Here is a 15,039-nt window from a genome sequence, read left to right as displayed (position 1 = left end):
ATAATCAAGGTAAATGGCCTGTGCTAGAATGATGACTCCTTTCTTTGCTTCGTGGTCTCTGGGTACAAAGAGCTAAAGGAAAGCAACAGGTGCCTGTGATTTCAAATTTAATATGACTCTGCTTTGGCCTTTGATGGAAGCATTCATCTTCTGGGAGCAAAGTTACCAAGTGTGATAGCAAATGGAGCCACTCCTGCTCTGACCCTTTGGTTCCCAGGCCCATATATTCCACATATTGTGGGCATAGTGCCATATAGTGGTCATTTATTAAGAGTGTATTCTTTATTCTAGAAGATGACATACCTTCCTTAAAGGATATCATCTTAAAATGATGGCTCGACTGTGCCATCATAAGACCATTCCATTGTTCTACCAGGCTGGCAGCATCTGGGTATTATGGGACATGATATGACCCAAGGATTCCATAAACATGTACCCACTGCTATACCACCTTTGCTGTAAAGTAGGTTCCTTGGTTTGATATAGGATCCTGTACTGGTTAATCAAAAACTGTAGGCAAAAATCTAAGCCCTCTTAGGGTGGGGCTAAGACCTCTTGACAGGGAAGGCAAATCTACAACCAAGAAGATATATGTTGATTCAAGTAAAGATGAAAGAAATCCAATGTAATCAACTTGTCATGAAATGGTTGGTTGACATCTTTGAGATAGAATACCATGTCATTTTCTCTGTATTAGTTTCTTTTCTTGATGGTTGGACTTTGGCAAGGACAGTTGGACTTTGGCAAGGACAGTAACTAGATCAGCCTTCATGAGTGAGAGTCCATCCTTTTGGGCCAGTGCATATCCGTTATCTGCCACCATTGCTGTTCTGTTGATGGGCTGGCTGAAGACAGGCTGGCTGAGGTCAACTATTACAGTTATTCTATTTGATTCTTTATGCTTTTAGTGTGGACAATAATCTCTGCTGAGTGTAACCGTGTGGTACAAAGACCTTCATACTTTTGAACACTCTGGTAGGTCTACCCATATGCATCTCCTCTAGACTTTCTTATTCTCTTTTTTTTTTAATTAATTTTTATTGGTGTTCAATTTACCAACATACAGAAAAACACCCAGTGCTCATCGCGTCAAGTGTCCACCTCAGTGCCCGTCACCCATTCCCCTCCAACACCCGCCCTCCTCCCCTTCCACCACCCCTAGTTCGTTTCCCAGAGTTAGGAGTCTTTATGTTCTGTCTCCCTTCCTGATATTTCCCAACATTTCTTTTCCCTTCCTTTATATTCCCTTTCACTATTATTCATATTCCCCAAATGAATGAAAACATACACTGTTTGTCCTTCTCCGATTGACTTTCTTATTCTCAATTTTCTAATCATTGAGAATTTTCAATCATTCTAGGCACCAATCCACTAGCCAAGCCACTCTCTACTTTCATAAATAAATGTTTATTCTAACTTCAGGTCACTTTTATTTCCATATGCAGTAGATAACCAGGTGCATCACCCCAAACTCTGCCACTGGGAGGATTTTCCCTTGCCCGTCCCTTGGTAGAACTGTATTCTAATAGCTGTTCATCTTTAGCCTGTACCTACACACCATCCCAACACAACTCTGGGGGCATTTCATCCTCCATCATTAGTTATAAGAGAGCCCTAAGCTGCCATAGGGCACATATAAGACCTGTTCATGTTTAGCCCTGGATTTATCATTTCCACCACTCAGTGGATTTCTATGGGCCCACCTGATTTTATGGTTGGATTGTCTAATAGGACCCAGCTCCTAATGAGAAGACACTGCAATACTATTAAGCCCAGTCACAAACCAGGAGCTCTGAGCTGGACTGACTCTTCACACTTGTCCTAATAGAGAAAAGACACCTGGAAATTTGTTCCCCACATATGCCATCCATTGTATAGAAATTGTGCCTCTGACTGACACTGCCTGCAACTGGGAAGCAAGATGATCTAATTCTGAGGTTAAATTAGCAGACTTATTTGGCTCTCTCCCAATGTTCTATTCTCTGATCTAGCTTATCAGTAATATCTTAGTCTACAGCTTAATCTTCTTATATTATTTCTCAATAATCAGAACGTGGGTGGGTTAAAATGACATTATTTCCCTTCAAGAGACCCTTTCAAGACCTCTACACCTACATAAAATATTAGGCTGACATAAATGTCTGCTCACAATGGGGGTAATATCTCCTGGAGCAGCGCATGCTCTTTCAGTTCTTTTCCTTTCTAGATTTGGAGTGGTCTGGTTCTCAATCCAGTGTGCCCTGTCCTGTCAGAGCTCTAATCCTAACTCCAAATGGGGAGTTAGGATTTTTTTTTTTTCAGGATATCTGATGCTTTTTAATCCGAACAGAAAATGAGGAAGTAGACAAGTTTGCCAAAGAAAGTGGTAAAAACTGAATGTTATGTATTATGGAATCAGTATATCAGGTTTTACTTTGGTAACCAGTGATTGTTATAGTTAATTCTGCCAAAAAAAAAAAAAACCGAAATCAGTTATAAAGGAACAAGAATATAAAATGCCCATTTTTGAACCCTAGTCCGATAAAACTGATTTCATATCTCGCTTGTTGGTAATATTCAGTTTCAGTTTTCTCTGTGCAAATAATACATGTAAGTCATTAATGGGGGTTTGTTGAGGTGAAATCATTCTTTTTAGGATAATTTGACATAATAACCCAAATATTAAAAAGTTATTCACAATTCACAGAGACAAACGAGTGCCTAGGAAACATAATTCACCCATGTGCTTCACTATCACTTGACTAATACCCTGTTCCTATGTGTTCTCGAATACTTAAAGAATGTTCAGGGAATTTGTCCTTTTTGTGTTTATCACTCTTTTATTGCTCTCTCCTCTCCCTCAGATTTTTGGACCTGCATCGAAGGGCAATATGAGTGTCAGCCTCCTGCCATACATAAAGTAGTCCATTTCATCCAATTCCTCCATTTCTTCTGACCCACTGTTTTTAGGCCAAATTTGTACATCATCTTTAGGATGAATTCTTTCATTGTTAGTTCTTTGGTTTCTTAGGAAGAATGGTCCTAGTGAGTTCACCCCTTCAATTTTCCAGGATGCTCTGAATTCATACTTCCTGTCTGAATCCTAGCTTAACCACAGACATGTTTGCACATTACATATTCTTGGAATTCTGACTTTTACTTGGTGATTGGCCTGTTTAAACTTCCAAGTATTTATATCAACATGGTATGTAGCCTAAATTGAGTCAAAGTGACTGAGTGGAAAATACATGTTGCATGGCCAACTTATTTTCACTTAATGTTTTTATCAGTTGCAAAATTTTCCATCACTTATTCTTTTCCTGCTTCTTAGCCCTCACCTCCCTTTTTGTGTTGTTTTTGGCATTTTCTATTCTAAGTTACATCTGAAATAAGCTTTTCACATATTGTTCTCATCCATAGTGTACGTCCTCTGTTCCGGGCAGCTCTATCTCACAGAAAAATCACAGGGTCAGAGAGATAACCTCTGCCTAATGTGGGAGCTAAATAATACTGAGTCGTGACACAGAAATTGCCCTGTTTTTTTCCAGGATGTCTCTAAATATATTTAGAGATGAAATAAAGAATTGTTTCTTTTTGAAGAAAACGCTTTCTATAGTGTTTTGAAGAAAACACTGTACGTATATCAGTGTCTGCATTCATCAGGATAAAACTCCCTGGTTACTCGAATAAATAATCCCTAAATCGCAGAGACTTTTATTTTTCACTCACAAAAATGCTTGTGTGGGTTTCATGACTATTCTGGGTCTGGTGATTCTTGCATGTAGTTTTGCAGTGTGAGAGTCCTTTGCTTCTAGCACTGTACATGGAGGAGAGAGACAATTAGAGTGTTTTATTCCCAGTCTGGGAACTTTTGCCTATCCCTTCTGCTCATTAGACAGAATTCAGTTCTGTGGCCTTAATTATTTAAGGTAAAATATCGAGTTGCAATTAAAGGAAAATAGCTACTGAGAAGTAAATATCCAACCAAATACTGACTGTATGAAAACATTCATAGAAGGTTCTATATTTTCCACTCACTGTCAGAGGACCTGGGAAATGTAGTCTTCCTGATGCCCAGGCAGAGGGCCTGAGATTGGTGGGCATGTAGGCAATCTATCACAACTCTCTAAAATAAAAGAGAAAAATAAATCATTATTTTTGGACAATAACAGCTAAAGTAAAATGATATTGATGTGGGTAAATGATATTAGTAATTAGTAGAACAGATTTATTCTAGCCCTTTTGGAACCCAATAATGCCAGAATTTACATTTATTTGTGAGTTATAGAGCTTGCAATTAATCCACGATATAGCAGTTCATGAAGTTACTTGGGTCACTTTGAATTTAATCCACATTTTGTTGCAGCCATCATTTCTCTAGAGTCATATCCTTCCTCCAGGATAGAATTACTCCCATCTCTGAGTGCTCATAGCACACTGTTCCTTTCTGTTGAGCTAGGATAAACCTCATGAATTCCACAGGTGCAAGAAGGAGGAGCATCAGGATGGATATCTTAGCCTTGTAGCATCTCAAGAAGAGGCAGGTATAGTTTGCAGTTGCTGCTCCCTTTTTCTTAGGAACTTTGGAAGGGAGTGGATAGCGCCCAAATAAGTTAGCAATAATTAATGTCCAGGGGAGTTATATAAAGTATTGGTAGCACCTGATGACCCTTTAGAAAGTTGGCACCACACAACGTCTCCCATTAGGGAGATGAAGGGCCACCAGTCCCATTTGGTTTTTCACCAGGGACCTGGAGAGAGTTGCTGGGGAGGTCAACTATCACAATCATAATTGTCTCTCCACTACACTGCTCTTACAATGCTTAAAGGTCTATTTCACTGTAATTCTTTTTTACCCTTTTCTTTCCAAGAGTACTGTGAGCCTTTCAGTAATTAAGAGCTCTGTCTTATTCATCTCTGTTTCCTGTCACCTGGTATGGCTTTTTTTTTTTTTAATTTGACAGAGAAAGAAAGAGAAAGAGAGAACACAACTAGGCAGAGTGTCAGGCAAAGGGAGAGGGAGAGGCAGGTTCCCCACTGAGTAGAGAACCCAACCAACCTGTGCTCTATCCCAGGATCCCAGAATCATGACCTGAATTGAAGGCAGCAGCCCAACCGAAAGAGCCACCCAGGCGCTCCCACCTGGTGTGGCTTATGGCACATAGCAAGTGTCATTAATTGCTGAATTTCTGTTTTAATTTTTTAAATTATTTATTTATGTATTCATGAGATACACAGAGAAAGGCAGAGGGAGAAGCAGGCTCCCTGTGGGGACCCGGATGCGGTACTTGATCCCGGCACCACAGGATCACACCCTGAGCCAAAGGCAGAGGCTGAACTGCTGAGCCACCCATGTGTCCCAATTGGTGAATTTATTAAAGAAGCAATAATCTAGACTCTTTTCTAGAAGTTTATAGTTGAGCCTAGATTTCTAGATCTCTGAATTTAAAAACCACTGGGCAGGGGATTTTTTGTACTTCTTCCCCTCAATTTTGACATCTTTAAGTACCTCCATAGATAGTATGAATTATAATCATTGCAGTCAAAATTGTGCCAAATAAACATTCTGGGATATGGGAACATGTTCTATCTATACAATGGATCATTTGTAAATACTGAATTAACAGATAGACTTAAGAAAAAAAAAAAAAGTCAGGTATCCCTGGGTGGTTCAGCGGTTTAGCGCCTGCTTCGGCCCAGAGCATGATCCCAGAGACCCAGGATCGAGTCCCACGTCGGGCTCCCTGCATGGAGCCTGCTTCCTCTTCTGCCTGTGTCTCTGCCTCTCTCTCTGTGTGTCTTTCATGAACAAATAAATAAAATCTTTTTTAAAAAAAGTACTAGACTAGAATACAACCTGTTTTTAGAGTTAATTCAAGCTGAGGGTTTTAAGACAGAGTACAAAAGATGAGTGGAAAACATGTGAATTTTACTGATTTAATCCATACGTACTGAATTTTTCATTGTGTTTGACCAGAATAGCAACAAAGAGTTTAAGGGAGATAAGAGAATATTTGACACCCACAAAGTTTTGTTTTTCTTTCTCTCTCTCCAGAAATAAAGGGTAAAAATAGATTCACCTATTTTGAAGAGTGAAGGTAAGAGTGATTGAAATAAAGAATATGCCAGGAGAGTGGCCAGCTAACAGCAGGCCTCCAGTCCTCTTGTTTATCTCTGTTGATGAGAAGCAACACTAAAACATTTCAGCCGTCAAATAGTTCCACGGTCAAGTTACTGGTTAGGCCGTCCATACAAGGAGCAGAATTCCTGCCGCAGAGTCAATTTCATCACCATCCTCTGTTGTCTAGTGTTCCTTATCCCCATGGCAGTTTCTGTTTGTAGTTGACAACTGCTTTCTTTGTTTTTCTCTTGGCTTGAATCCTAGACTTCGGTTTTGTCTCCTGTGAAGATGAAAAGGAGATGCTCATCTCCTTTGAAAGATGCTCTCAACCTTAGAGCAATTGCTTGCTTGCAAATGTGTTGAGTCTCTTGGTCTTTGGTTTTTGTTCTCAGCCTGGATGATGACTTGCAAGCTAAAAGTGAGCTTTGAGGGAAAACATGTGGAATGCTTCATCTGTAGGTGAATTAAGAATAAGCTGTTATCTATTGAAAATACTACATAATTTATTTTGCATGTGCAACTTCTTAAAAGTATATGCCTCAATCTTCCTCCAATGCTCCCATCTTCTACTTCCAAGTTATTTAATGCACATTTATAGCTCAAAGGCCTCAAGGAAGACAAGCTCAAAAATAGACCCAGAAAGGAATTCGCTGGAACTTTGAGGATCCAGGTAGACACCCCATAGGTATCCTATATTGTTCCCTCTTATCTATCACAGTATATTGCTAACCAAGTTTTGTCTATTCACCTTCTCCTTTCCATTGCTTTGATTGCTGTTCTAGTTCAGGCCCTGATCTCTCCTGCTGGGCTAATAAAACTAGGTTCACATTTAGCTTCCCTTCCTCAATGATGGCTTCTTTTGAGAGTGTCTTCTACAGTAAATCTTAGAATTAATTTTTATGATACAAAGTAATCATGTCATATTCAGAAAGAAGGATGAGATAACAGAAAGTCTTTAGAAACATACATACCTGGATTTAAGTCTTAGGTCTGCTACTCACTAGTTATGCATCCTTAGATAATTTTTTTTTTTTTACTTTTTTGTTTCTATATTTGTCAATCAATAAAATTAGAGTAGGAATGCTTACCTCAAAGAGTTTTGGTGTGGACTTAGCAAGTAATGTATATCTAGCACCGTGCCTGGCTCATAGTAGACACTAAAAAAAAAAAAAAATGTATGTCTTGCTTTTTTGCATAAAATTATGCTGGTTACCTACCACATAAGAAATAAAATGTATTTTTTGGAGTGGACTAAATCCCTTCTTAGAATCTGCCCTAAACTATCTCTTCAGTTTTCCCTCTTATTCTTTCCAGCCACACTAAGTAAATCACCATTACTGAATAGTTTTTGTCTCCCCGTGAATTTCTGACCTTTTCACAGACTCTTCTCTGCATTGAAGTGTCCCCACTTCCCTTCCTTCCTGGTTAGGTTTTATTTAATCTTCAAGATCCACCCTAATTATCCCTTCCCCTGTGGAAAAATAGTGGAGGAAACCAGCCAGCAAATATTATAACAGGCAATAATGCATATTAAATATAGGACAATAGCAAAAACTTTTCTTTGATGAACAAATCTAATGTCTAATGTATTATTATTTGAGTAACTATTTTTGTTAGGAAAACTTGGAGTTGAAGAACTTTTTAAAAGTCTTACATCTTTTTTAATTTGAGAAATGAGAAAATTATCAGGCATCATGAGGTATATGTCACTCTCATTTCTATCTTGTTAGATTCCTAGTTTTCTGTGATACACATATTACAAATAATGTAAATCCAAGAAAAGCAATTTTTTTTAAAAGTTAATGCCTTTTAAGCCATACATATTGTTGACTGCCACTTCTTTAGTATGACGATAGAACACAACCTGTAAGCTGAGATTCAGGTCAAGCAGCTGGATTAGATTTCTTTAAATAGTAGATGTCATTAGAGTTAATCACATTATTGTGAATGCTCTTTTTTTTTTCAAATATTTTATTTATTTATTCATGAGAGACACAGAGAGAGAGAAGGCAGAGACAGAAGCAGAGGGAGAAGCAGGATCCATGCAGGGAGCCTGATGTACGACTCGATCCCTAGACTCTAGGATCATGCCCTGAGCCAAAGGCAGATGCTCAACCATTAGCCACCCAGGCGTCCCAGTGAATGGTCTTATAAGACAGCCATACCATAGTTAAAAATGCCAATTAAAAGAAAATTATTTTTTCAAGTATTTTTAATATCTTGAATCTATGCTTTCATGAGTTCTTTTAAAATTTATTCTTATTCTTATTCTTATTATTATTATTAAATTAAGAAGTGCCTTAGATATTTGTTTTGACCATCTGTCCAAAAATTGGGTGGCTGTTTAACATGGCATCTTAACAAGACAAAGACCAGAAGCATTTATTTTATGACCGGTGTGTATATTGGACAGTTGCATTTCTCATGCCTCCCAGTCTGAAGAGCCTGGACTGTGTAATGTGACAGTAATACTGGAAATAGAAACAGAGTGTCTTGTGTTTATACAAACTCAGTTCATATCCATTTGACAGGGAAAGTAACTACATAGTGGTGGAGGGTTTTAGAAAACCTTTGTGGAAGAGTTATTCTATCCTGGCCTTGAATAATTGGCTGGATTTTGAAAACTGGAAGGCAGTAGGCGTTTTAGAAGGATGAGCATTTTAGATGGATAGTAGAGATTAGGGGAAGGCCTAGAGATAGTGAAGGGCAGGGCTTATTCAAGAAAAGACAACTAATCCAGTGTGACATAAAGGTAAGAAAGTACCCAGAGAAGAGCAATAGGATTATACCACCAGTCTCACTGTGAGTTCCAGAAGGAGAAATTTGAAATTATTTTATATGTCATGGGAGATGACATGGTAAAATCTGTGTTTCAGAGAATGATGTTGTGGCTATTCAGAGTATGGATGGAAGAGAAGAGGCTGGCAGATGTAAAACAAGTCAAATGAATTGGCAAACAAGGACAGCCTACACTGAGCCTACACTGAGGTAATAGAGAAAGAGCAGGTGATATGCCTCCTACACTCATCCATGCGCGAAGATTGTCAAACTTGGTGATGGACTGAGGAAGGGATAGATTATTATTACTTGATTATTACTATTGTTATAAAACTGAACCCTCTTCCTAAGCTTCTCTTATAATATGACCTGCTAAACCATGGAATAAAATTTAAGGTAGAAACAATATGGATTCTATTCCATAGAAACTCAAGAGTAATACTTTTAAAATCTTATATATATATATTGCTCCAAACCCTAGCTGTGGGCCTGATGAGTAGTAATCCTGTACTGAGAATATCCATAGTATTTCACTATGGTGTGTGGATGGCTGATTATTCAATAAAATATGGAACACGGGCACATGGGAAGATAGAGCTATATAGGCTATGCTGGAATGGGCATAATCTTGATTATTTTTCTACTCTCTGTAGGTGACCCCTACAGAGTCCTCTTATTTTCCTACTTACTTGACACTTAGAGGACTGTTGGAGACATGAACGATTTAGGAAATGTATTTTGGCCAGTGGGGGGCAGTGTCTCATAGCAGAAAGAGCTCAAATTGTGTAGTGAGAGATTTGTGTGCAACCCCACCCCCCCCACCCCCCCCAGCAGCATGACTGTCTTAATTACAGGGTTCCCAGCCCCGAATTATCTTTAGAATCACTTGGGATTTCCTTCTAAAATGTAGATTTTCATAACCTATCCCTTCAAGATTCTGATTCAGTTTGGGATAGGGCCCTGAAAAAGGTGGTGATTGTGGTTATTTTTAAAACATCCTAAGTAGTTTGACAACTAAATTTGGGGACTAGTGATTTATTCTGAGTCTCAGCTTTCACAAGATTGCTATGAACATTGAGTTTTCTAAACTTAAATCACAATAAAATATTAATTGTTAATTAGGTTACTTCTTGAAATTACTCTTCCATCCCCTTTTTAAAGACTTCTTCAATTTTTCATCAGTTTGAAGCTTGACTATATGAAAGCATATTTGTTTGCTTTCATAATAATGCATAATGCATTAAGCATTATGATAGCAAAGAGAAAACTAATGAACTCTTTCCAATAGATACATATAATACTTTAGTATGGGATTAATTTCCTGATAATTTTAGATGTTGAAGAAATGATAGAGAGTAGAAGAGCCTTGCTTGAGTTTTTGTTAAATGTGAGGAATAAATACTCATTTCTAAAAATGGCAAAGAAATGTAAAGAGAAATAGCTTCTATATATTTTTAATACAAAACTCATTTATTATGGCACTGTGATAATTTAATTTACAAATAAATTCTCACTTCCCAGTTTAAGAGCAATAGTTTAAGTTAAATACATTATTCTCTTCTTCATCTCTTTCAAACCAAAAGCAAACAAAAAATATAAAACACCAAAAACCCTTGCAAGCATCAATAATAGCAACGGTGGTTGCAAACACATATTTTCCAAATAGCTATCCCAGTTAGAGATCTCAGCAGTTCAATGCAATCTCTATATAATAATATGTAGCATAAATATCAGTTGACCTTAAAGCTTATAGCATGTTTTAATTGGTTTCAAAACCTTTATTCACAGTTTCTGTGTAACTGGAGTTACCTGGCCTTCTCAGTACTGAGGGATTTTCTGACATGTCCACTTTTTTTTTTTTTTTTTTTTAATGACAGTACCACAGTATCTCCTTCTTTCTACTGTCTCTTGCTTATGCGCCTTTAACCCTGAGCCTGTATAACTTCCATGTTAATCCATTTTGAGTCATTTGCTCTTCTCTTGGGCCTGTGGAGTCACTCAAAAGGGCCAGGTTGTTCACCCAGGGAGCCATAACTGGAGCATTCCTTCTGTCCTTGATATGATCTTCAATTCTCTCCAGCCCGGAACTGGTCACTTTAGACTATTAGCCTGAAGTTCATTCAGAAGATTTAAATATATATTTGATTTGAGAAATCTGGGATAGGAATCCTTTTCCATAAGAGTATATATAATTTTTTGGGCTTCATCAAAACATGTAGGGGTTGGTGCTTTAATCTTCTTGGCTGTAGATTCTCGAGTGTGAAAGTCAATATTGATCTAAAAAGAAATACTAATTAATACGTACTTCCAATTTATTGCACATTTTGTGATGTGACTATGTTTGTTGAAACATCTCAAGACAATGGCATTAAGCCCTCAGTGATATCAGTTCAAATATCTCTTACATGCCTTCTCTAAACCAGCTCTATACTAGGTTTGAAGGAAGTAAAAAGAAATATCACACACAAAAAAATCTTTGCTCCAAGTTAGCTCATGGTATAGTTGGGAGATGCCAAAGAGACAGACATGAAAAATTTAAGTATCCATACAAGGTGAAGAGTGATGTGGTCATTTAAAATTCATAGGAGAGGACACCTTGTGTAGTAATTTTTGCTTGAACTAAGAATATTTAACTGGAATGGGGGCACTACTACTAACTGAAAATATCTCTGTTGCTATAATTGTATGTATTACACTAATCTGTATTTTATCCTAATGTAAGATGAGCTAACTCATTCAAGACATTCTGACATGTAATTCTGGCTGGTAACACTGGTACTCCTTACCCCATCTCTATCATGTTAGCTAATTTTGCAAAACCAATCTTTTCATTCTACTGTCTTGAAATATTCAAAGATATAGAAAATTAGCTTATTACTGCACTGAACTATATGAACATACCTAAATATTTAGCAGTGAAATTATAATACTTAAAAAAGATCTAATCTTGCTATGTATGCAGAATGCTATTTCTGCATCTAAGTTCCTTTACACATAAACTGATGATAACGAAGATAATACTTACTTGTTTAGCAGCATCTGAATGCACAAATGCTTTATATATTTTCTCCGCTTTGCGATGCAAAAGATCAGACTCTGTTTTTTTATAGTCTTCACAAGCCAGCCAGAACTCAATGTTCTCCTCACTGAACTCAGACTTTAGGAAACTTCTGAAGACATCTTGACCAACTAAAAATAAAGGGTGAGAGGTGAGATAATTAAATTATTTGAGCCAATAAATGAGTACCTTAAAGAAGAAATTTGCAAGAAAAATACTACTGCATTGTCTAGGCTCAAAGGTAAGATACGGCTAATGCTGAAGAAACAACTGTGCGTAATTCATAAAGACGAGACAACCTCAGAGATTCCTTCACTGATAGTTTCTCTGGGGCCAGACAAACCCATCCACCGTCACAGGCTGCTAGCAATGGCTACAGAACTGTGCTTTGCTTCCATCTATTAAGTTGAAATTCTGCTCTTGTGATAACATAACAATCTCTTTTCTTATAAATACCAACTCCTAGCCAGACTGTAGATTATTTTAGGGAAGCAAATATTGACGAAGGTCATTAACATCATGTTTATTATTAACAAATATAAATTCCCCATCCAATCCCTATCAGTCAGGAAATGTGCTGATATGCTGATTCTATTTGCTGGTGTTACTGAGGCTTTTTGATGGGCCATTTGTACCATTTATTTGTTTGGTTGGATTGTAAACTAAGTCAGATGATAAGAGGGATGAACCACATTGAACTACTTGACACCCTAAGTAGGGATTAAGAGTGCTTGTGGGGAAAAGAGGATTAAATTCTTCCTCTAGATAAAGACCACACTGCTTATTCATACCTCTGAGTGAGATCCTAATCCCAAGAGAATTGCAATGCCCACGATGAGGGAAAGGCAAGCTGATTTCACTCTTTACCTTCTCTTATCAGAAACTCCCCACAAGACTGTTTAGAAATTCTTTTTATCATATCTGTGTTATCATGTATCATGTTATATATAATGCAATTAAATATTGTGTTTCTCAACTTCCTTCAAAGCAGCAAGGCACGTGTCCTTGGTTTTGAATCCTTAGTGCTTCTAAACTGCCTACCACATAAAAGTAGGCTAAATGAGTCAATGAATGAATGGAGAGAATGAAAATAATAAAATAGTCAATTAACCTAATGAATCTTACTTCTTACATCCAACAGTTACAAAAATACATTCTATAGGTAGCTTTCAGAATGGTCATAAGTTGAGATGTTTGGTTTACTTTTAAAAACTTGAAACTTCAGAACCCCAGCATAGCTTTAAATTTTGCTCCTATAATGATCCATGGAAATACCTAATTGTCTCAGCAAATTTGTCTGAAGGACAGTGGCGGACTCTGTGTGAGGTCAACATCACACTACAATGAGGAATAATATGCTGAAGCTATTAGTGACTACAGAAAAACTGGAATACAACTTTTTATATACTCTTCTATCCAGAACACTATGTTTTAATGAGGTCATTCAATCTATTAGTGTACTGAGGTAAACCTAAAAACATTTAGTAAGTTAATCATACTTACTTTGGTTTGCAAGTAGTTTTTCCAGAGATTGAGACCACTGCATTACTTCATTAACAGAGAGTCTGCTGGGACAAAATTCACATAAATTAGTCAGATATTTTTTTGTGTGTGTAATCACAAATGATATCAGAATAGCTGCTATATTTTGATAACTCCAGGAACTAAGATTCTAGTTCTATACGTTTTCTTAAAATTTATCTGTAAGAAAACAAAACTTCCTTTAGAATTACTGTCATTATGAAAATATCTGTCAGTAGAATGTGAAGAAATCTAAATACATATACTGTAACAGTATAATGAATAGCAAATTATGTACACATACGTTGGGACTTAATTTACGTTGGTACTAATGTAGTCTACTTTCGTTTGGCTTGTTACTTAAAATAAACACTAGCATGTGCAGTATTAATCACTTGCTAGAATATAGAGCTAATACACAGGCTGCTCTTAAAATGATAGTTCAGCATATTAGTATACATACATGTCTTTGGATTTAGAAGGTTTAATTCCAGATTCCAGATGTGGGATCATAGATCTCAGGTATGCTTTCACATCCATTCCACTACAAAAGATACAAAGATGAATATTCATATTTACTCAGTAGAATACATTTTATTTGCACAAGGAACATGAAATAAACTTCTCCAAGGAACAAGGCAATAATAAAAATAGTTGTTACAACATTTTCCTATGTTAAGCTTGAGCTAATTTTTACAAGCCAAAGTCTGAAAAAATTTCCACATAATCTAACGCCCTGTCACGAATCATTAAAAAAAATTTGAATACAACTAAATGTATAATACATGTATTATATATATATACACATCAGCTAATTTCTCTGATTTAGTTAACTAAATGCTCATATTTTTTCCCATTCATTCTCAATCCTTCTGCCATTAAAGATAATCTAAGTCAAAAATTCACAAAATGAGACATCAAGTGAACTTACAAAGTCTTTGGCCTCTTTTTATGCGTTTTATTATCTAGAAGTGAATGATCAGTTTCTTTCAATTCCTTTGGATTAGCAGAGAAGAACATTCCTGGCATTTTGTCTAACCTTGGTGTGGAGATGCCTGCTGCTCGCATAGTCCTCACTCGGCAAATATCTGCTCGTCAACGTCTCTGCTGCTTTATATAGTAAAGGCAAACAGGCTCTTGCTGTTCAAATGAGTCTGTTTATCAAGTGATGTTACCACAGACACTGGAAGTTCCCTCTTTCTTGGTGTGTTATGACGTGTATCTTGAAAAAAAAGAAGCATACAGTGATGTCTTGTGGTAGAAACTTAACCAAATGAGTATAGGTCACTTGATTAAAAAGAAAGAAAGAAAAGTAAGCACACAGAGGCACACACACATATACCACATGCCTAAAGTATTAGCAGGATCAGTCTTTGGTTCTAGGGGATGTCTGTTTCTTCATAAAAATTGCATATTTCAGTAAAATATTTATTTTAGTGTATTTATTGTATCACACAGAAACTCAATATTAGAGATGTATCCCCTCAATGTTTTGAATATTCCTTGATTATAAAATTCCTCTGATCACAGTATTTTAAAGAATTCTTTTTTTTTCCCAGAAAGTAGTGTAAATAAATATCTT

At 36.8% G+C, this 15,039-nt stretch overlaps 1 protein-coding gene across 4 annotated transcripts; it reads right to left on the bottom strand.

The window, feature by feature from the left end:
• Window positions 1–10,316: 10,316 nt before the first annotated feature.
• On the bottom strand, window positions 10,317–14,578 carry RGS1 (regulator of G protein signaling 1). 4 transcript variants are annotated; one of them, XM_041773522.1, is made up of 5 exons: window positions 14,389–14,578; window positions 13,921–14,001; window positions 13,440–13,504; window positions 11,904–12,067; window positions 10,317–11,155 (listed from the first exon to the last, which is right to left on the bottom strand). In XM_041773522.1, the coding sequence occupies exons 1-5, from the start codon at window positions 14,523–14,525 to the stop codon at window positions 10,970–10,972; spliced, it is 633 nt and encodes a 210-aa protein (XP_041629456.1). In that variant the 5' UTR covers window positions 14,526–14,578; the 3' UTR covers window positions 10,317–10,969. The 4 variants fall into 4 exon arrangements, with proteins under 4 accessions (XP_041629456.1, XP_041629457.1, XP_041629458.1 ...); XM_041773523.1 differs by having other exon boundaries at window positions 13,440–13,501; window positions 14,389–14,575; XM_041773524.1 differs by having other exon boundaries at window positions 14,497–14,574.
• Window positions 14,579–15,039: the final 461 nt, after the last annotated feature.

This window comes from Vulpes lagopus, chromosome 11 (assembly GCF_018345385.1).
Source record: "Vulpes lagopus strain Blue_001 chromosome 11, ASM1834538v1, whole genome shotgun sequence".
Lineage (NCBI taxonomy): Eukaryota > Metazoa > Chordata > Mammalia > Carnivora > Canidae > Vulpes > Vulpes lagopus.
The sequence above is the reverse complement of the archived record's forward strand: the minus strand, read 5'-3'. Positions and strand labels throughout refer to the sequence as shown.